The following is a 23,511-nucleotide window of genomic DNA, read 5'->3' as shown; positions in this document are numbered from 1 at the left end:
TAAAAATAAAGTCTCAGCCTGGGCAACATATAGTAAGATCCCATCTCTGAAAAATCAAAAACAAAATCTCACTGTAGAAGAAAGTGGGATGAAAAGCAGTATGCCAGTTTATTTAGAAAGTTTCCAAGATAATTGGGATTATGATTTTCCAGCCTTTTTTATACTTGTGTTTAGGATTATGATCATCTCACTCTGGAATTCTGTGGAAATTATGTAATAGATATAAGAGTTTAACATAATTGCATCATTTATTGCAACAGTGAAAAAGAATAAAGTCAAAGAACCTGGAAATGGCTTAAATATCTCCCGGTTAGAGAATGTAATTTAGTAAATTGATATATCAGTGATTAAATATGATGCAGCCATTAAATAAGAAGACTACATAGCAAAAATGGGAAAATCTATTCTAATAAAGTTTAAAAAGGAAATGTGGACACTGAGTATAGCCATTTAAATGTACCTGATGAAAGGCAAAAAAAATAATAGTAACAGACAAAAACAACTCTGTTGTAGTAGTAAGGTTTTGTTATAACCTGGTAAATTGTATTTTTCTTTTTAAAATGGTAAGATAAGAGATAAGCAGAAGTACCCGGTATTACAAGAGAAAATCTAAGTGGCTCTAGGAATGTAAAGACATCAAATGAGAAGTAGGATATCTAGAGAAAGAAAATTTCTCATGATTAGGTGACAGAAAAAAAACAAGCAGCAGCTTTGTAGAAAGAATAGTTTATTACCCGTATGTTGTTACTGAATATTCTGCAAAACAATTTTATATTGTATTTGCACAATGAAAGAGAATTTTGCATAGTGTTACAAACCTTGTGTACAATGATTTCTTTCCAAGGTACACATTCGAGTAGCTTCACCACCAATTAAATATCCATGCTTCATGGGAATAAACATTCCTACAAAAGAAGAGCTCATTGCCAATAAACCAGAATTTGATCACCTTGCAGAATATCTAGGTAAGTATTAAAATTTCTATAAACTTTGATTATTAACAGAGAAAACCCAAAGCTTGACAGTCTTTACACCTTTAGTAAAAAGGAGTATTCAGTGTTTGTTAAAAGTTTTTAAAGTTAAGCAGATATTGAATACTATTCTCAACAGTGAGAGTAGTTGGCATGGGGCAGACGCCATAGAGTCTTGTGTTGAAGAGCTAAGCCAAGGTGAGATCAGAGAAGGGAGAGGTGGTTTCCAGGTGGAGGGAAGTGCAAGCATATCACTTAAAACCTCCCAAAAGTCAGATCCCAAGAAAAACAAAAATAATTTAATCAGATTCTAACAGAGTAATTTGGATGTGGATACAAATCACAAAGTAAAAAGTTTGTGTAGGTTCATATTCAATAATGAGATAAGGAGACTTCGAGATCTAAGTTTTCCTGGGTAAGACATCTTCCTTTCAAAATCAGGTGATGTATAAACTGGAAATAACACATGATATTTAGTCATTGTGCCTTGCTTCCTCTACACAAGGCAAGGCACAATGACTTGTTTGTGGCTGGTGTTTCTTTTAACCTGTCATGCACGTGCCTCACTGGTTAAATATTTTTAAATATCATCCTGATGGGTATCATACATGTTATGAGCACTCACACTTTGCCAGAAACTATACTGCCTATATTATTTATATTATCATAACATCATAAAAACTCTACATTTAGGCAATGTTTCCACCATCTTATATAGATGAAAGAATAGACTTCGGAAAACTGAGTGAACTTGAGCTTAAATTTGAGCCTAGATCTTCCTGACTTTAAATTCCACTTTCTTAATTAAGAAAATTACTCCCAAAGCCCTCTAATTCCATTCTAGACTTGAAGCCTCCTCTGCTGTTTTAAATTATGTTATCCCCTAGATTCCAATTTAAAATTTTAAAAATAAAGGAACTGAGTTTTATTGACTTATTTTTTCCTTTTTTTAAAAGAAAGGCTAAAGGAGAAATTTTTATCCTAGGTTAAATTATTCTGTGTGTAACTATTCTCTGTTGAAGCATTTCTTCCTTTCTAAAGGAATTCTCATTACATTTTTACTTTTCCTTCTTTCTCCCTTTAGGAGCAAACAGTGTTGTGTATCTGTCAGTAGAAGGACTGGTTTCATCTGTACAAGAAGGGATAAAGTTTAAAAAACAGAAAGAGAAAAAGCATGATATTATGATCCAAGAAAATGGAAATGGCCTGGAATGTTTTGAAAAGAGTGGTCATTGTACAGCTTGTCTCACTGGAAAATATCCTGTAGAATTGGAATGGTAGCTGGTAGGGTTGGATGTGTGTAGTTTCAAGATAGAAAGTTGGTCAAGAAGTTATAGTGGTCACACCTCATCTATTTACTGTTACTCAGTTGGTACAATGTAAAATGCCATGCTTATGTTTACCTTTGTAAGTTTGGAGATTTTTTTTTTTTTTTTTTTTTTCTGAAAAGGATACCAAAGTGCGATAACTGAACATCTCTAATTGCATATAATACAACAACATGTGGTGTTCTTTTTTTTACACAAGCATCGGCTAGCCTTTTTTACCTGGTCAGAGAAGGCAGGTGGTCACTGACATTTGCCAAGTCCGTGCTTTAAAGGGTCTGCAAGAAGTTAGAGTTAAGGAGAGGTGACGCCAACAAGACAGTTCTGGCTGTAGTTATGACCTTGGTTTCCCTGTCTAACTGTAGACAAATCTTCAAAAACCAACAAACAAACAAAATATAATCTGTGGTGCCTCAGTTACCCCACATGTGCAATGGGATACTTATATTAGATTAAATAATAAGAATGTGAATAAGGGTCATACTTTTGTGATTTGAACCATCATTTCACCTCTGATTTTAAGACAGCTTATGACTGTTAGCTTTCGAAAAGCTAATGATTATTAACTTTTTGAAATTAGTTTACAATTAAGATTTCATTATCATGGAAGGAGACATAATTGGCAGATCTTTGCCATCTCTCTTTGAGATGTCCTAAAAAGGGTTGTAAAAATCTGTGAAAAAGTTTTTCTTACATTTGACTAGAAAATGTGATCCATAGTGCCCTGATACTATAAGCTCAGCAAGTAACCTGGTACATTTGAAATAAAAACTAGATTTTTAGATTCAAACAATCCCTTTATCCTTAATTATCATATGCTTTTTTAATGAAGTGCTTGATCACTTGCAAGCATATATACATGTAGATGTACATATGCATGTACACATAAACATTATTGCAATTAAGTGATCAAGTACAGACACAATAGGGGCCAGTTTTGTTTAAGGATCAAAGAGACAACCACTTTGGGGAATTAGTATCATCTTATAATCACTTTTTTCTACTTTATTAAGATCTAATGAGTTTGATTTCTTTTTTGAAGTTTTTTCTTGTAACATCTGAGATTTAGAAGTTTAAGATGATCCCAAACCTTTGTTTATGTAAGAATTTTTAAACATAAAAGTATTTGTTTCTGTTATATTACCATAATTTGATGTATATAGTGTCCAGATCCATTTAGAAATTTAATATTTATTAATAACTGAAACTGTTTGTCTTCCTTTGGTATATAGTCTCACATATTATATTATAGCAGGCCAAGATAACATTTTGACAGCTCTTTAAACCCACATGCAGCAGTGGGTCAGATAACCCTGTGGCAGTGACATGGGCAAATTGGCATTTGAATAAAGCCCTGGGACCACCTCAACATGTGCAGCCTCTTGTCTTAAATGTATTCCCCATGGCAGCATGGAGGAGGCAAGACCTGTGGGTCAATTTTGAACTGGCCTTAATTTGATTTTTAAAACACAAGAGACTCAGGGAAAGTACTAAACCAAAATCTCTGATTTTACTTTGCGTTTTCTGTAGTTTTTGTTTTACTGAGATGCTTTTGTAAAGGAAAAATAATACTGTGACAGTTTGGTAATTCTACAGATTTCTTAATATTTCTCCATCATGGCCTTTTACTTCACAATTTTCTGAAGTCTGAATTCAATTACAATTTTTTTTTTTTTTTACCAATTTAATCTCAAATGTTGTTTAACTGCTTTAAATTTATATACGTAGAGTATTAGAAACTGCAGAGATGAAAAATGTGTTTTCACGGGATTTATATTGTGAACTAAACTAAGCCTACTTTTTGTGACTTATTTGTGATGCCTTGTTGATAAATATGTGTAATAAGTACGTTTAAATATGTGTGTGCTTTTTTTTTTTTTAGCATGAAAACAACTTCTAGGCTCCATTCTTGGCACCACCTAGTCATATCTTATTTCTCTGATCCAGGCATTTCAATAAATAGGCCATCTCTTATGAAACAGGCAAAACGTCTGGTTGACTATGAGGGACAAATAAAGTAATTAGAAATGCAATACTAAGTAAGCACTACATCGTGGCAAGTTCCTTGGAAGCACTATGGGGAAAGAGGGAGTGTCATGGAAGAGCAGGATTAGATTCAAAGTGTTGGGGTGGGTAGGTACATGAATAGATAAACTGTAGTACATTCAGACAATAGAATATTATTCAGTGCTTAAAAGAAATGAGCAATCAAGCCATCAAATGACAGAGGGAACATAAATGCATATTAACTAAATGAAAGGCACCACTCTGAAAATACTACATACTTAATATTGAAGGTATCCAAAGAAAAAGTCTCCCATGTTAAGGATAAACTGGTCACAGACAGGAAAGATTACTAGTAGGGCACCTGCCAGTGTTAAGAAAATTTCTGTGCAACTAGGTAAACCTTGGTCGCTGGACTGGATCTTTAATTCTTCTATTCCTCCAATCCAACATTCTTCCATAGAATTACTAAAAATGAGACTTGCTATGTTCTTAAAGCCCAAGCTCAAACTAACTGAATTTTAAGGGAGAAATCTCATGCCCAAAGGTTCCCAAAACTGCTCAATGCTATAACCTGTAAACCGGAATGAAAAGTTAACCTCTTCATACTGTGGGCAGCTTTTTCCAAGATGATGGAACATAACTCCCCATCCTAATGACACTTTTGCCCCTCTTTATTCTTCCTTGTTTATGCCTGCCTCTTTCATTTGGCAGGATAATGGTGTAATTGAAATTTCACAATCAGTAGATAGTGTGAGTGACCAAATCCTTTAGTCCACCCAGGGGGTAATACTGGCAACATCCTCAGTAAACGTTTTGTTCAAATTGTACTAACGGTCTTTTTTAAAACAGAGTTAGCTCTCTCTGCTTTAATTCAAGCCAGTCATGGAACGCTAAATAATAGGATTGCTGTGTACCAGCTAAACAAAGAGATGTCTGTGCTTTTGCTCATACTACATGCTGTACCTGGATACATTCCTTTGGAGAATTTACACAAAATAAGAAAATAGGCCACATGGTATAACAGGTCTCACCTAATTCCTCATGATCATTTGATTTATTCAGTTGGTTGCCTTTAAGCCTAGGTTCATGGCTCAAAACTATTATGCTGAGATAGTTACTTTGTATTTTTTTAAAGAACTTTATACCTGTTTCTTGTCAAATTTGCATAGAAATGCAACTCCTAACAGAAAAATGCTCTCCCAGCACTTTGAGATGATAGCCAGTGCCTGTGGAAGAGACAAAATTGAACTTAACAATGGACTCCAGGTATACTTAGCCTGAGATCCACTCCCTCCAAACCTCTTTTGTTGCTCAAATGTGGCTAAAGGATTTTGATGGTAATTCCTAGTTACCAATGACTCCCTTCAACATGGGGGCAGACTGGCACCAAGAGACATCAAAACCTACATACAGGATGATTGATCAGTGATGCTTTTGAGAAAGACCTTGATCAAAAGAGGAAATGTGGAAGTTGTCAAATTGAAAATGGAGTCACTTGTATTAAAACCCTGATAAACAGAGCCAGGAAAGGCCATGAAGGGGAAGGGTTCTCATATACATATGGTTGATAACAAGAACTATCAAAAGACTACCAAAATTTACAACCTGCACAAAGGCCACCACAATCTTAAACACAACACACACATACACACATACTTCTGCAAGGACATCTGCCTAGCAACTGCCTATCTAACTTATGGACCGACACCACCCTTACCACGCTTGTTATTGTTAAAGCAAAGAGTGAGGGTTTTTGTTTTGTTTTGTTTTTTTGAGATGGAGTCTCACTATGTCGCCAGGCTGGAGTGCAGTGGCACAGTCTCGGCTCACCGCAACCTCCGCCTCCTGGGTTCAAGTGATTCTCCTGCCTCAGCCTCCCGAGTAGCTGGGACTACAGGCATGTGCCACCATGCCCAGTTAATTTTTATATTTTTCATAGAGACGGTTTCACCGTTTTGGCCAGGATGGTCTTGATCTCTTGACCTCATGATCCACCCACCTCGGCCTCCCAAAGTGCTGGGATTACAGGCGTGAGCCACCACTCCTGGCCTTCCATTCTACTTTCATAGTTAGCTGTTCTTTCCTCGTGCTCTGTGAAGAGGTGCCTTCCACCATGATTTTAAGTTTCCTGAGGGCTCCCCAGCCATGTGGAACTGAGTCAATTAAACCTTTTTTCTTTATAAATTAGCCAGTCTCAGATATTTACTTGAAGCAATGTGAGAACAGACTAATACCTGTCAAAACACCAAGCCTGAAAAACCCACTAATTGGCTCTCTGCCTTCTCCTGAGCAGCTGAACACTGTTAGAGTAAATCACACAATGCCTCATTATCCCAACTGTGATATGTGCTACAAGTGCACATAACAGGAGGACCTAACCTTGTTTTCAAGTAGGGTCAACGATTTTCCAAATTATTATTATTATTATTATTTATTTTTTTTTTTTGAGGCGGAGTCTTCACTCTGTTGCCCAGGCTGGAGTGCAGTGGCACCATCTCGGCTCACTGCAAGCTCCGCCTCCCGGGTTCGTGCCATCCTCCTGCCTCAGCCTCCGGAGTAGCTGGGACTACAGGCGCCCGCCACCGCGCCCGGCTAATTTTTTTGTATTTTAGTAGAGACGGGGTTTCACCGTGTTAGCCAGGATGGTCTCGATCTCCTGACCTCGTGATCCGCCCGCCTCGGCCTCCCAAAGTGCAGGGATTACAGGCGTGAGCCACCGCCAAATTATTTTTGAACTTTTTTTAAAGGAAACAATGACATTGACAACTGAGAGATGAGCCCTAAAATGAGTAGTGCCAGTCAAGGTACAAAGTATCAGCAGGGTACAGGGTAGGCATTTGATATTTCCCTGCAACTGGAACAATGTAAGTGGATGGAGTAGAGTTAAAAAAAAAAAAATAGTTTGGGAAACAAGCACATAAGACATGAATCCCTGCTATAAGGGTGCTATTTAGTATAGGAGGTCAGATTTGGAAATAATGCAGCAACAATAACAACTGATGCTGTAAGAAATATATGTCGCTGTCTGGGAAGGGTCTGGAATTGAAACCTATTTCAAAGTTAATAAGATAGCCTGTTATCTGTTTTATGGCAGTAAACTTAGATTCCTGGGTCAGTGACAAAGAACTTTGTAATTTATGGCAAAAGCAGAAGTCAGAACTTATGTTTATGCCAGTTTTCCATGTCCCCCAAGTCCCACCGGGATGGTGAAGATGGGCCTCCATGGATGTCTGCACATGCAGTCAGTGGGTTACATTATAGGAGAGGAACACTGAGTTTGGGGGATTCACTACTTGTGTAGTTAAGTGGAAGCAAGCCTACTCTTTGGGAAGAATACTTGAGCTATGAAACGGATCATCCCAAACCACCCTGAAAAATGACCTAGGTAAAGAGCAGTTAGGACCTTACGTTCTTGGCAAACCCAGAATATGCAGGTCCCATGACAAATGACCCCTCCCAAGAGTATGGTGGGTTCATGGAGGAGTCTGGATAAATTATTCTTCAGGGCTTGAAGAAAGGCATCGCTGAAGAAGTGATGTTTAAGCTATATTTTCATCAAGCAGGCATGGAGAAAGAAGGGTATTTCAGCCTGAGCCCAGCCAAAACACAGGTGTGGAAACATGATAAGGACTTTTGTATGCTCAGAACTCTTACTAGCCTCTCATTATGACTAGAATTTACAGTATCAGGTATGGGGAATGTGGAAGATGGGTGGGGGAGCTGTGGCCTGCTGTGAGAGATCGAGTTAGAAAGAAAATAAACTCTTGTTTACCTTGCTGAACAGTCCGAATGTTATGCAGGCAACAAGGGATCATTGAAGCTTCTTATTCTCATAGCAGAAGAATGCTATGATTGATCTGGTATATGTTTTAGAATGATAACCCTGGATTATCAGGTAAAAATGCTGTCTTAAACATAGTGTTGTACATTTGCTCCCTAAGAGTCCCTGAAAATGACAGTAACAGGATTTTTAAAGTCATAAACTCTTGAGGGTTAAAGAAAAGGAATAATGGAAATAAAATTCTGGATCAACAGCAAAGGGCTCAGTTGACTCGAAAAAGCTGAATTGTAAACCCCCAGTGAGCAAAACCAACAAGCAATTCTATCTGTATCACAGAAACCCCTAAAAAGCTCAGAAACTGTCTTCAGGAAGCAGAAGTGAAGAGGGTAACTAAAAGGACTGGAAGTTCATTTAGGAGAGTTACATCCTTTATGCCACCCGCCCCCCCAGCCTTACTCTGAAGGCTTTTTTTTTGTTTTTTTGGGTTTTTTTGTTTTGTTTTGTTTTGTTTTGTTTTAAGGAGCAGAAAGTTGAATAGCCAAGAAAGAAGGGAGAAGAAAGGAAGAAGCTCCCTTCTACAGAGAAAGAGGGAGGGGGGCTCCAAAGCCGAGAGTGGAGACCCTGCGGGATGCGGACCTGAAGGCTTTTTTTTATTGTTCAGTAGTAAAACGGGGTCTCTGTAATGGAAGACACCAGGCACCTAAAATAAGAGAATTAAATCAAAATTGTACTAAATTTTGAGACATACCCCAGCCTCCATACCCCTCCTCTCCCACTTGATTTTCAACAAACGTCCTATGGGCTCAAGATCTTCCAATCAACGTTTAAATATCCCCCCACTTACATATGAGCAGATAAGGACCACTAGACATCCTAGGAAAGCCTCTTATTATGAAAGAGCACAAAACCAACAGGAGAAAGAAAAAGGAAACTTGAGGGAAACAGATACTGCAAGGGAAGAAAAACTTAAAAAGATTATTAATATCAGAGAGTTGGAAGATGATACTGGAATAATAAAACAGATCATTTTGGCAGCAATTTAGAGTCAATCAAAGGCAAACAAAACTGAAAACGTTTTAGGAAAAAGCTGACCAAGAACACCTGAACTAAAGTAGCAGTAATGGCGATGAACATCTAAAAAACGCAGGCTCTAGGCCCCTCCTAGAAAACTAGGGGATGAACCTCTGGGGATGGAGTCCAGGAATTTGGAAATCTTCTAAAATATCACTCCTTGCAATTCTGATGTAGCCAGCCGGGTGCTGGGGACTGAGAACTAGAGGACACAGGGTCTAATCGGATGTAAGAGGGTTAAGTGGGAAGGTTAACTGGCTGGCTGGGTGGATGATGGTGTCATCCCAACATAGAAATATAGACAAGATACACTTTTGCCCACTTCCAACCTAAATACATAAATAAGGCTGTGTCAGTTTGAGTAGCCCATGGGACATCTTGGACAAGTATAGCTGGCATGTGGAGATATTTTTTGCTTAGATTCGTACCACAGTTTCCTTGTCACCAACAACTACGGCTGCGAGAGCGTCCTTTTTTTTTCACGTACTGTTTTGATGCAGAGCTGAATTCGCAATCCCTCCCACGGCTAAAACCCCCCAAACAAAAAAATCCCGATTACTCTGCCACCAGACAGTAGCTTTAAAACACCACTGTTACTACCCTTGACGCTTACTGTGATAATTGACATATCTCCAACTGTAACAATTCCCTTGGAAACAGAAACTTGTATTCAGGCATATAGTTTACAAAACTCCACCACGGACCTGCTTTAATTTCTTTACAGGTCCTAATAAATGCTCCTGTCAAATTCCTTATCGTTTCAATCTGCTTCCCAATTAAAAGGTCAGCATCATGATGACAGGAACGTCGTTTGCAGGCGTCACTGCTGCAGCCATATCTCCAGCACGTTTGCAGAAAATGTCATTGGTTGAAGGCCAATAACTCTCCTATTTCACAATGATTTCATCTCTCTTCACATCAACCCTAGGTGATGTTTTTATTCTCACCTTATGAACGAGAATACTGCAGCTCAAAATTCAAGTCTTGCCCAGAGTTTCTTGGCAAGTACGAAAGGGTTATGGCTACAAACTGGTCAGCTCCAAAGTCCTTGCAAACCCTGTCCGAGACCATGCGCGACCCCAAGGAGCGCCTGAGCAGATAACCAAAAGTGAAAAAGCCTACAGAACTCTTCTCTCAAGTTGGCGCTTCGGCTTCAGGAGAGGCCGGGTCAGCTCGACACAGCCTCCCTGGGGTCGCTCGCACTGACGTCACATGGCGACGCGGAAGATTTGCGTATGGGGCCTCGCTCTGGGATAGCTTTACGGCTTCTGGGAGCTGCAGCTTCGCGGTGAGAAGTATCCGCGACGAGCCGTCTGGGAAAGGTCCGAATGCGAACAAACCTAATCCGCGAGACTTGCTAAGTGAGTCGCCGCAGGGCGCGGTGTCCGGCGGGGGTCGGTGTGAGGGAGGCGAAGTGCCGCGAGGCCTAAGCCTGCTTCCACACGCATTTGCTCAGCTTCAGGACCACTGCCTGGCCTCGGATTTGATACATTGGGGTCTGGCGTGCTGGTGTGGTGCAGACTAACCCTGACCTGTGTGTACACTCCTGCGTCACTAGCCTCCGTCCCTCCGTCCCTCCGTCCCTCCATTCAAATGGAAATAATGTGCTCTGCGCTCCGCTACCCCCTAGAGTGGTTTCGAAGAGCAGTGAAGAAATGTTTAGGAAGCTATAAAGTGCATTGCTACTCGCTGCATACCGTAAATTAAGAAGCAGGTGGATTGGGAAAATAAAGTTTCTAGATTATTTATCCATTTTTAAAACAACCAGTGACCTAGAGAGAGGCCCCATACCAGTAGAATTTGTTGACACTCTTAAGATCTCTATTGACTAAATAGCAGCTTCTACGGTTGTAAAGTAGCAAATATCTTAAATTTATTCCTTTTACATATAAAATCTGCTTACCAGAGTTTGCTTTTTTTTTTTTTTTCCTTTTTACAGTCTCAAACATTTGGGCATTATTAAGTATTCTCTACTGCAGAGAATGTTATTTGTGATTCATGAATGAAAATGAAAACCTGAAACAACAAGAATGGATTTTACCTTAAATCTCTGTAGCAACTTTTGGGAAAATGGAAGGAAACATCTTAATTATCGTATAGATGTGTAGGTACCCTTCCGCACTACCTGTATGTTGCGAAATAAACTCATTCCTCATCATTTGAGCGCGTGCTGTATAAAGCCTTCCTTATATTTACATAATGATCATTGTATGTCTGAGGAAAGCTTAAAATTGTATCTTGTGCATAAAAAAGAGCTAATATGTATAGAAATGCTTACTAAAATTAATGTAAGTACCAAAGTTGCCTTACATGTTTAAACTTTATATTTAGAAATCACAGCATTTTCAAACTTAAAGGTCTTGGCAGTTATTGGTTCATTTTACTCTCTTTAAGATTTTTTTTTTCTAATTCATGTTAATTAGTTGATATAAATGAAAATTGAGTCAGTCAGGAAATCAGTTCAAATAAGTGTGAACAAATTTTTTAAAAAAAGAAAAAAAGACTTGGCTGGGCGCGGTGGCTCCGCCTGTCATCCTAACGTTTTTGTAGGCCAAGGTAGGTGGATCACTTGAGGTCAGGAGTTGAAAACCAACCTGGCCAACATGGAGAAACCCCGTCTCTACTTAAAAAAAAAATAAAAACAAAAATTAGCCGGACGTGGTAGCGCGCACTTGTAATCCCAGCTACTCGGGAACTTGAGGTGGGAGAATCCCTTGAACCTGGGAGGCAGAGATTGCAGTGAGCCGAGATCGCGCTACTGCACTCCAGCCTGGGGAACAGAGCGAGACTCTGTCTCAAAAAACAAACAAAAACTTTACTGAAATAGGCTACTTGGTAAATCTTACTTGCTTTAAAATATGGAAAATAGAGTTCACAGAGGGAAAAAAATAACCTTTACCTTCAAGGAAACACTGTGAGTTTTTCTTTTACCATTGATCCCGAGTGTTTCTTTCTTGAAATACTGTTTCAAATCTTCTTTTAGTATAATCTGCATTAAGAAACCCAGAGAACATTGCATTGATATACTGCTTTATTGAGTTGTAATATTATATTTTCAGTCTAAATGAACTTATTGGCAATTTAAAAATAAAATATACAGTATGAAGAGTTTACTTCTTGACAATTATACAAGTATGACTTTTGTAAAATACTAATATTATAGTAGTAATAAGCACTGTTTTTATATATAGTTGTCTAGAACTGAATGAATAGGAATAGAGTTTTTTACTTTTCTTCTGTCAAAGATTGATTTTGCTTTCATCTGAGTTCCTACTGGAATTTAAAAACAAAGTTTATTTACATTAATCATTTTGTTTTATTTTTATTTCATTTACTTATTTATTTATTTTGAGATGGAGTCTTGCCCTATCACCCAGGCTGGAGTGCAGTGGCGCCATCTTGGCTCATTGCAACCTCTGCCTCCTGGGTTCAAGTGATTCGCCTGCCTCACCCTCCAGAGTAGCTGGGATTACAGGTGCACGCCACCTTGCGTGGCTAATTTTTGTATTTTTAGTACAGACAGGGTTTCACCATGTTGGCCAGGCTGATCTTGAACTCCTGATCTCAAGTGATCCGCCCCCTTTGGCCTCCCAAAGTGCTGAGATTACAGGCGTGAGCCACCGCACCTGGCCACATGAGTAATTTGAAAGTCACCATACAATATTTTGACTAATTTATCTTAACAAATCTGTAACAGTTACTGAAGGAAAGTGAAAAAAATTAAGTGTGGGGTCCTTTAAATTTGATTTTATTGATTAATTTTTTATATATTTCATATTTACATTGTGGTCCGTTGAGAGAGAAGTCTCCATTTTTACCTGCTTCATTTTCATCTGTGTATACCACTCCCCTCCCAAATTTTTTTGATGCTCTGACCCAGCATAGGTTGATGTATCAAGTTAATTTTCAACCTCATTGTCCTCAGTAAAGTCACCATAGACATTTCATAAGTTCAGAGATTCTTCATTTATATATCTTTGATATAATTATTTTCATGAGACATGATTATCCCTGTCCCTCCACTGAGCTCACTAAAACTCCATCTCCCCCTAACACTTCTGTATATACACAGGGTTCTCTGCTACAAATTGATGTTTAGATAAACTTCAGTGAAATGACTCTTCAGGAATTGGTGCGTAAGGCTGCCTCCTGTTATATGGACAAAGTAGCTGTATGTTTTGATGAATGCAACAACCAGCTTCCAGTTTACTACACCTACAAGACTGTGGTTAATGCTGCTTCTGAATTATCAAATTTTCTGCTGTTACACTGTGACTTTCAAGGAATTCGGGAAATTGGTCTCTACTGCCAACCTGGAATAGACTTACCTTCTTGGATTTTAGGGTAATATTTTTTAGAACTGTAAATTTGATGTTACTCCAAGCTAATGTAATTTTTTAATAGAGTATATTGCAAGTTACTGTTCTATTTACTATTGGATTTTTCTGTATTGTTTGGTCAATTGTAGAGAGGCTAAAGAAGTTTGCATTTCCCCTAGTATTATTTTTAATTATTTAAATTAATTATTCTGAGCTTATTTAGGAGAGACTAGAAGCTTTTACTAATAGAACATTTAAGTATCTCCAAAATATAAGGGCTTCATTAATCTGTTAAAGGAAAGCAATTATGACAATTTATAACACTTTGTTGTTAGATAAAAGAAAACAGGATTTCACAGATAACATGACTATGTTTTTTGTCCACAACTGAAAATTTAAGCACTAAGGTATTCAATAAATCAGTAAATTAGAGTTTTGGATAATAGTTGATATAGATTGAAATATGAACCTGTTGGAAGACAGATATTTGCAAAATGTTTAATCATTTTGCAATGATTCCAACAGATATTTGCAAAATATTTAATTATTTAAATTGTTCTAGAATGTTATCCTCATATAGTGATTTCTATTCTAGAACGCTGCAATAAATATAAACTGCCAAAGAAAGAGTTTATTCATTCTATATGTGTCTTGGTAAATTAATTATATAAGTATAAAGCAAAAGATGTTCAAAAATTTACTTTTGGCCAGGCACAGTGGCTCACACCTGTAAATCCCAGCACTTTGGGAGGCTGAGTCTAGAGTATTATTTAAGGCCAGGAGTTCAAGACCACCCTGGTGACTTAACAAGACCCCATCTTTATAAAACAATAAACAAAAACAACAACAACAAACATTTACTTTCACTCAATTATTGACAAAATTTATTGAGAACTTACTATGTGCAAAGATCTGATGTCCTTAAAGTATACCTGAAACTACTTAAAATGCTTAACTTTTAAAAATCTTGTATTTCTCTATCTTAAGTGATGAGAATTTAACATAGTAAATACTTAGGGTTTTCATGAAGAAAAGATAAAATGACAGTGTTTATTTATTTATTTATTTTTGAGATGAAGTTTTACTCTTATTGCCCAGGTTGGAGTATAATGGTGTGATCTTGGCTCACCGCAACCTCCGCCTCCCGGGTTCAAGCAATTCTCCTGCCTCAGCCTCCCAAGTAGCTGGGATTACAGGCGCCCACCATCACCCGACTAATTTTGTATTTTTAGTAGAGACAGGGTTTCTCCATGTTGGTCAGGCTGGTCTCGAACTCCTGACCTCAGGTGATTCACCTGCCTCAACCTCCCAAAGTGCTGGGATTACAGGTGTGAGCCACTGTGCCCGGCTAAAATGACGGTGTTTATTACCAACTAAGTGTCAATGAAAACATTGGAAATTTCTGATCAGCAATAAAGCACTCCAGAAACCAGAAACCATTTTTATGCTGCTACAAAAAATATAGGGCATAGAGAAATAGAAATGCTTAAACAAATACTAAATCAACAGACATTCTGTGCTGACTGTGTACTTTTTTCTCTAGAATTCTCCAAGTCCCAGCTGCTTATGTACCTATCGATACAGATTCACCACCATCATTATCAACTCATTTTATGAAAAAATGTAATCTAAAGTATATCCTTGTTGAAAAAAAACAAATTAATGTAAGTCTAGGTGTTTCAATTGTTTTCTGCCTGTATTACATTTATCTTTCAATTGAAGCATTCCTTTCTTCTCCCATCTGGATTACTAAGTCTGCTAAATGTGGCAAGGTTTCTCAGTCTTTGCACTATGACATTTTTAGGGTTGAGTAATTGTTGTGAGGAGTGTTTCATACATTATAGGATATTTAGCAATATCTTTGACCGCACTCACTAGACTTCAGTAGCACTTCCCAGTCGTAACAACCAAAAATCTCCAGACATTGCCATTTGTCCCCTGGAGGGGCTCTCCACCCCTCATACTGCATTGTGAACCACTGTTCTGTGGTATGAACAGATCTGTTAGCCTTATAATAATATATTATGCATTGTTTTGAATTTCCTTTCTCTTTCCAAAGTATTTCCTATACTGCAACATTTTATAATACTTGAAACTTTCATATTTATGGCAATTACATTGGTCAGCAACACTGAAGAATTATAACAAAGCTTGCATTTTGAAAAAGAGACTGGTACTTAGAAGAGATCTTTCCAGAAAACTAAATTTATTGTTTTTTATTTTTAAATGATTGCCAACCAAAGATATAACCAAGAAACACTGCTTTGGGGGCAAGAATTATATCCTCAGCAAGACGCAGCCCATGCTTCATTATTTATTTATTATTTATAAAATACTGTTTTACTAAAGGGGAAGAACATTATAAAAATATATTCAATTTAGCCTGTTTTTGCCATTTTCTATATGAGCCAGTTTGTAATGGGGTAACTTAAATGCGTTATTCCCTCCTGTCCCCCCACACTGTGTGTGTGTGTGCGTGCGTGTGTGTGCGCGTCTGTGTGTATATAAGAAATATCAAGAACTTGAGATATATGGGTTACTTTCTAGAGACTCAAAAGGGTTTTTTTTTTTTTTTTTTTTTTTTTTTTTTTTTGAGCCAGAGTCTCACTCTGTTACCCAGGCTGAAGTACAGTGGGCGGTGGTGCGATCTCAGCTCACTGCAACCTCTGCCTCCCAGGTTCAAGCAGTTCTTGTGCCTCAGCCTCCCAAGTAGCTGGAATTACAGCTGCATGCCACCACACCCGGCTAATTTTTGTATATATTTTTTTAAGTAGAGACAAGGTTTCGCCATGTTGGCCAGGCTGGTCTTAAACTGCTGACCTCAAGTGATCTGCCCGCCCCGACCTCCCAAAGTGCTGAGATTACAGGCATGAGCCACCACACCTGATCTGGTTAATAAATGTTTTAAAAATAAATATTTGTTAGGGTGTAGCCGAAGTTTCCTCTACTCCTCAAATTGGTTATTCCATTGTTCGTAAGTAAGCAAAACTGAAATGGGGATGTGATGTTTATTTTTCTTAGCAACCTTAGTGAAAATTTTATAAAGGGTAACTTAGTATCAGTATTAATTGTCAATATCAAGGTATTCTTTATGACCAGTAGGAGTTGGGCATAGCAAAACCCAAGAACGAACAAGTTGAGCATAGCAAAACCTTGCTTCCTATCCCATGATTTTGATGATGGTGTAAGTGTTCTTCCTTCATTTAATACTGAGCAATCAGTATTTTTAAGCATCTACTGTACGTATCCATTAAAGCAATAGTTCTCAACTGGGGACAGTTGGCAATGTCTAGACATATTTTTTATTGTAATGATGGAAGTGGGGTGCTACTGGCATCTGGTGGATGGAGGCCAGGGATACTGCTAAAAATCCTACAATGTATAAGACAGCACTCCACAAAGAATTATCTGGTCCAAAATATCAGTAGTGTTGAAACTGAGAAACCTTGCACTAGGGACAGAATGATTGGGAGGGCATTGGTATATAAGCCTTCCAGTTTTTTATAATGTAGTTGGAGAGAAAAGTTATTACTCCTGAATCCATAACATCTACATAGTGTGATAATTGTCCTAAGTGAAGTAAACATAACCTAGTAGATATAGTAGAATTTTAATGAGGAGGGATGATTTTGAGCTCGATCTGAAGAGTATGTAGGCCTTTAATTTTGTAAATATTACAGGCCACACCACATTCCCTACCCAATGCATACACATACACCAAACACGCTAAGAAAACACTGTAGGCTTCTGGGTTGTGACCTTTTTCTCATTATTTATGTTGATTTATTTAATGTGAAAACTTAGGTTATATTTCATTATGCTGTTGTTGTCAACCTAAAAAGATATATTCAAAGAAACCTTACTTTCAACGTGTACAAATTTAGCTTAGCATCTCTTCATCCAAACTCACTTCTGCATTAATTCATCTCCATCCACCAAATCACCTGGGCCAGAAACCCAACAATTTTCTTAGACTCAGTCCACATCCAGAAAGTCACCATGTCTTATTTATCCTTTGCTCATAGACCCTTTCTAACCACTCCTCTTGCAACAGAATAGTAGTTCAGGACCATATAGTATATCAGAATTACTGCAAAAGACTCATTAAATGATTCTCACTTAGCAGAATCTCATTTATTATTCTGTCCTTGATAGAGTCTAATCTATGCTGTTGCCACCTTCAATTGGATCCTGTCACTTACAGGTTAAGATCTAAACTCCTTTGTGCTGACTGTACAAAATTATTAAGGATTTGCATCTCATCTCCTATCAGCTACGCACCTCACCTTTTCCCTTTCCCCCTCCCCATTCTTTACCTTAATTGGAATGCTTAATGTTCACATATCAGCTTTCCCAGGTCAGATCCTCAATGTTGGTTGTTTGCCTGAAGTGCCCATTTTTATTATTTGGAGAATAGCTCCTTATAACAAATATTACCCATGAAGCAATCTCTGACCTTCTAGGCAGAGTTCAGTTCAGCATTCTCTGTTCCCATTAACATTTCAAGCCTGCTTTATTATCATACCACACTGCATTATAATTGCTTTTATATGTCTGGTGTTTTGGAAAATAGATTTGAAAGTAAGGACAGCACTTTGCTCTTGGAGATTTATTTATCTTTTTACCCCTGGGTATATAGCAAGTACTCCCCCCAACTCCCCAAAAAAGTCATGTTGAATGAGTAAATGAATACAGTTGGCCCTCTGTATCCAGAGGTTTCCCATCCGAGGAGTCAACCAACTGCAGACTGAAAATATTTGGGGCCTACGCCTATAATCCCAGCACTTTAGGGGACTGACGCAGGAGATCATTTGAGTCCAGGAGTTTGAGACCAGGTTGGGTAACATAGTGAGACCTCGTCTCTGCTAAAAATAAAAAAACTGTCTGGATGTGGTGGTGCACACCTGTAGTTCCAGCTACTCAAGAGGCTGAAGTGGGAAACTCACTTGAGCCCAGCTGTTCGAGGTTGCAGTCAGTTAAGATTTCACTGCTGCGGCTGGGCGGGGTGGCTCACGCCTGTAATCCCAGCACTTTGGGAGGCTGAGGCGGGCGGATCACGAGGTCAGGTGATCGAGACCATCCTGGTTAACACGGTGAAATCCTGTTTCTACTAAAAAGAATACAAAAAAATGAGCCGGGCGTGGTGGCAGGTGCCTGTAGTCCCAGCTACTCGAGAGGCTGAGGAAGGAGAATGATGTGAACCTGAGAGGCAGAATTTGCAGTGAGCCGAGATTGCACCACTGCACTCCAGCCTGGGTGAAAGAGCGAGACTCTTGTCTCAAAAAAAATAAATAAATAAAGTAAAACAATAAAGATTACACCGCTGCACTCCAGCCTGGGCAACAGAGAGAGACCCTGTCTCAAGAAAAAAGAAGAAAATATTCAGAAAAAAAAAAAACCCAGTGCAACAGTAAAAACTAATACAAATTTTAAAATATAGCAACTATTTACATAGCATTAATTAGCATAGTTTTATATTAGTTATAAGTAATCTAGAGATGATTTAAAGTACATGGGAGGATGTGCATGGCTTATATGCAAGTACAGCACCATTTTATATAAGGGACTTGAGTATGTTCAGATTTTGGCATCTGAGATGATCCTAGAACTAATTCCCCCATGGATACTGAGGGATGACTGTATTTCATATTACTTCTATATAAAGAAGAATATCTTTTAACATACTAATATTGTAAACTTTGTCCCCCATTTCACACAGAAATTTAAATCTTTTCATGAAACGTTATTGAGCTACGATACATTTACAGTAGAACATAATGACCTAGTGCTCTTCAGACTTCACTGGAAAAATACTGAGGTGAACTTGATGCTAAGTGATGGAAAAGAGAAATATGAAAAAGAAAAAATAAAAATCAGCGTAAGTTCTGAGCATGTCAATGAAGAAAAAGCAGAACACATGGATCTGAGGCTAAAGCATTGCTTAGCGTATGTACTACATACATCAGGGACTACAGGGATACCGAAGATTGTCAGAGTGCCTCATGAGTGTATAGTACCAAATATCCAGCATTTTCAGTAAGTTCTATTCTTTGACTCTTTCTTAGAACCTATATTTTAGGCCAGGTGTGGTGGCTCATACCTGTAATCCCAGCACTTTGGGAGACTAAGGCGGCAGATCACTTGAGGTCAGGAGTTCAAGACCAGCCTGGCCAACATGGTGAAAACTGTCTCTACTAAAAAAATACAAAAATTAGCCGGGCATGGTGGTGGGTGCCTGTAATACCAGCTACTGGAGAGGCTGAGGCAGGAGAATTGCTTGAACCCAGGAGGTGGAGGTTGCAGTGAGCTGAGAATATGCCACTACACTCCAGCCTGAGTGACAGAGTGAGACTGTCTCAAAAACAAAACAAAATAAAACAAAAAAACCTTGTATTTTAAAGGGGAAAAATAATTTTAAAACTTTTGGTTTTATAACTCTTGTTCCTAAATTAATAATCCTAAGAAGTAATTAAGTCTTTTTTGTTTCAGCTGTATCTGAACTTTAGTTCTCTGCAGACTAGGCCCTTCACCTGTTTCATCCAAGCCTAGGGCCAGACACGGAACAAACAAATGATGTGATTAGAAGCTTTGCATCTTAATTATTAATAAAAAGGGAGAAAGGGTTTTCCTAGCAGAGGTACTAGCAGAGTTATATGAGAATGAAGGAGTTTGTCCTGCTAGAATGTCAGAGCAGGGCTGAGGAAACAGTGAAAGATCAGGAGCCTGGTATGCCCAGTTGAAGGCTGAACTTAATCCAGTAGATGATGGGGAACCATTAAAAGATTCTCATTTTATTAAGTTCCCTCTTGTAGTAGTATTGTGGTGTTTGACTTGCTGATGTGGTCAAGAGATTAGAAATCACCAAAGTTGACATTCTTAATTTGCCGAGAGAGAGAAGGAAGTGAACCTTAGGGGTGTAGTCCTAGAATATCAAAGGAGGATACAGAAATAGAAACCTCATGAGACACGTATGTAATTTTATGTGATTTTAAGTTTTATGTAATGTTAAATGTTTAAGTAATATTCAAAAGTAAAATTGAATGAAAAGGGAAGAAAAAAGAATCAAGTGAAGTTAATTTTAACAGTATATTTTATTTAATTCAGTATACTCCAAAACATTACTTCAATATGTAATCAATATAAACATTACTAGTAAGGTATTTTGCATTTTTTATGCTAATCATCTTCAAAATCTGGCATACATTTTATACTTATACATCTCAATTTGGACTAGCCACATTCTTAGTGCTCAGTGGACCTGTGGTATTGGATGGCACATGCAGGCCTGGAAAGAAGAAATGGTTAAATGCTGGTAGAGAAAGATGTCTGTTGTAATTGACAATATAGTCTTTAGTGACTTCTTAAGTCCCCAAGGTTGCAGATAGATTACATTAGGCTGGAGATAAGAGGATAGGAGATAACGAAATAGAGGTCATAAAAGTCAAATGTTATTCTCTAGAAACTGGTTTTAATGGAAAAGAGGGAATTCTGGGATGGACATAGGTGTTTTGTCTTTAAGATTGGAGAGGTTGGCTGGGTGCAGTGGCTTACGCCTGTAATCCCACACTTTGGGAGGCTACGGCAGGAGGATCGTTTGAGCCCAGGAGTTCGAAACCAGCCTGGGTAACATAGTGGTACTCCCTCTTTAAGAAACACACAAAAAATTAGCTGGGCGTGGTGATCTGTGTCTATAATCCTAGCAACTCAGGAGGCTGAGGGGGAGGGATTGATTTAGCCCAGGAGGTCAAGTCTACAGTGATCCGTTGTCGCGCCACTGCACTCCAGTCTGGGTGACAGAGTGAGACCCTATCTTAAAAAAAAAAAAAAAAAAAGATGAGCAGTTTATAGGCTGAGGGTAGGGAGTTGGTAGAAAGGGTTGGTTTGAATAATGGAGTAGTAATAGGAATATTAACAAAGGAGTAAGATACATTTAGATGGGAGGGAATGGCATTATTTAAAATACTGAGTGGAATACCTCTTTTTTTGATACCCTCAAAAAGATTAGGATAGTAAAGTACATTTCTTGGTGTTAGAGGAAGCCAGTAGGTTTTAACTTTTGTATGAGGCAGAAGGCCAAGTCATACCTAAGAGTGTGGGAGGTGAGGTGGGGATGGGGATGTAGGGAACTTGAAGAAAATGAAGCAGATAAGGAATCTGGGGGAGGTGGAGAGACAGTTGACCACCAGGCACTGGCCCGGCAGTGGTAAGAATGGTCTGTGAAATGGGAGCAAACATTTACTTAATGAGGGTTGAAGGGTTGATTTATGACTAAATTATACAAATTTCTTGATACTTGTTTGGTGCTTCAACTTAATTCAATTGATTTGCCTGTTAGAAATCCTTTTTTGGTTTGCTTTTATGTTCTTAAGTGAGGTGGCAAATAATTCGATTCTAGAGAGATGAAATGTTAAAATATTCAATTTAAAAATTAAAACAGGCCGGGCGCGGTGGCTCACGCCTGTAATCCCAGCACTTTGGGAGGCCGAGGCGGGCGGATCACAAGGTCAGGAGATCGAGACCACGGTGAAACCCCGTCTCTACTAAGGATGCAAAAAATTGGCCGGGCGCGGTTGTGGGCGCCTGTAGTCCCAGCTACTCGGGAGGCTGAGGCAGGAGAATGGCGTGAACCCGGGAGGCGGAGCTTGCAGTGGGCCGAGATCGCGCCACTGCACTCCAGCCTGGGCTGGGCGACAGAGCGAGACTCCGTCTCAAAAAAAAAAAAAAAAAAAAAAAAATTAAAACAGTAATGTTAAATTTTCTGTTTTAGACTTAGATCACTAAACTAGGGAGTACTAAATTTCAGACACATATTAGAACAATCTTATCTCCGTTGCTAGCTCCCCAAATATTACCCGAATAACCTATTAATAAGACAGTGCTAGCTGGGCGTGGTGGCACAAGTCTGTAGTCTTAGCTACTCCAGTGGCCAAAGCAGGAAGATTGCTGAGCCTAGGAGTTTGAGGCTGCAGTGAACTGTGATTGAACTTGGGCAACTGCAAGACCCTGCACTCCAGCTTGGGTGACAGAGCAAGACTCTGTCTTAAAAAAAAAAAGACAACGCTGAGTTTTCTTGTGGATGTTGGTAAGAGGCAGCACTACCTCCACAGAGTATGATAGCTGCAGAAAGGGAAGGACTAGGTTTCATTTATTGAAATTTTGAAGTCTAATTTAGATAGATCTTTCAAATCAGGGGATTAATTTTAAGGCTTGGATAAGGATAACTATTTTTTAAACATTTAAAAATTAGTTGTTTTTTTGACTTTGCATAAGTTACGTAACCTTCGTGAACTTCAGTTTTCTCCATTTTAAAATGGGGGTGGAGAACTTTTCCTCTACCATCTGTGACGCAGTATCTGACTGAGAATTAAACTGACAAAAGACAGATTAAGAAAAAAAGTTTATTCCTATGCATATAGCAGTTTACAAAAGAAATGGAATTGCATTTTATTAAGTTCATTTAAATGTATTTGTAAATTTATTTGTTCATAAAATTTCTTTGTTCATAGGAAAAACAAATAAATTGTTTTGGAAAGACAAATGGGTTTTCAGGAAAATAAACAGGAGATAAGAAAGTTTGTGATAATACTTGGGTATGCAGGTGCAGTGGTCTTTCTGTCTTCTTCACAGCCATAACACTGTCTTCAGAGAGGGGATTTATGGTAGGTTTACCCTTGGTCTTCCTGGGAGTAAAAACTGCTCTGAAGAAGAAGTTTATGGCAGCCTCATTTGCCAGAAGTTTCTGTTTTTAGTCAGATAAGGGAAGCTCCAAGAAGGTTTCTTCTGCATTTGTTGAGTCTCAAATGTCCTCTTTTTTTTTTTTTTTTTTTTTTTTTTTTTTGAGACAGAGACTCACTGTCGCCCAGGCTGGAATGCAGCAATGCAGTCTTGGCTCACTGCAACCTCTGCCTCCCGGGTTCAAGCTATTCTTCTGCCTCAGCCTCCCACTACAGGCGCACTGAAGGGGTGGCCTGCCCCTCCACACCTGTGGGCTTTTCTTGTCAGGTGGAACGAGAGACTTGAGAAAAGAAAGAGACACA

At 38.5% G+C, this 23,511-nt stretch overlaps 2 protein-coding genes across 8 annotated transcripts in view; both read left to right on the top strand.

The window, feature by feature from the left end:
• The window catches only part of PPAT (phosphoribosyl pyrophosphate amidotransferase), a 42,966-nt gene extending 38,814 nt beyond the window's left edge, over window positions 1–4,152 (top strand). Inside the window, exons 10-11 of the mRNA XM_050792024.1 lie at window positions 845–965; window positions 2,056–4,152. Coding sequence (XP_050647981.1) covers window positions 845–965; window positions 2,056–2,252 — 318 coding nt within the window. The 3' untranslated portion in view covers window positions 2,253–4,152. The remainder of the gene's footprint in view (window positions 1–844; window positions 966–2,055) is intronic.
• Window positions 4,153–10,370: 6,218 nt separating this feature from the next.
• Window positions 10,371–23,511, top strand: part of AASDH (aminoadipate-semialdehyde dehydrogenase) — a 41,262-nt gene continuing 28,121 nt past the window's right edge. For 2 of the 7 annotated variants that reach the window (XM_050791877.1, XM_050791872.1), the window contains exons 1-4: window positions 10,371–10,516; window positions 13,228–13,499; window positions 15,018–15,138; window positions 19,194–19,510. In XM_050791877.1, coding sequence (XP_050647834.1) covers window positions 13,270–13,499; window positions 15,018–15,138; window positions 19,194–19,510 — 668 coding nt within the window. In that variant the 5' untranslated portion in view covers window positions 10,371–10,516; window positions 13,228–13,269. Of the gene's footprint in view, window positions 10,517–11,094; window positions 11,260–13,227; window positions 13,500–15,017; window positions 15,139–19,193; window positions 19,511–23,511 lie in introns of those variants that run through there. The other 5 variants (XM_050791875.1, XM_050791873.1, XM_050791876.1 and 2 more) reach the window with 5 other exon arrangements.

Source organism: Macaca thibetana, chromosome 5, assembly GCF_024542745.1.
Source record: "Macaca thibetana thibetana isolate TM-01 chromosome 5, ASM2454274v1, whole genome shotgun sequence".
NCBI lineage: Eukaryota > Metazoa > Chordata > Mammalia > Primates > Cercopithecidae > Macaca > Macaca thibetana.
Note: the sequence above shows the minus strand (reverse complement) of the source record. Positions and strands in the feature narration are given on the sequence as shown.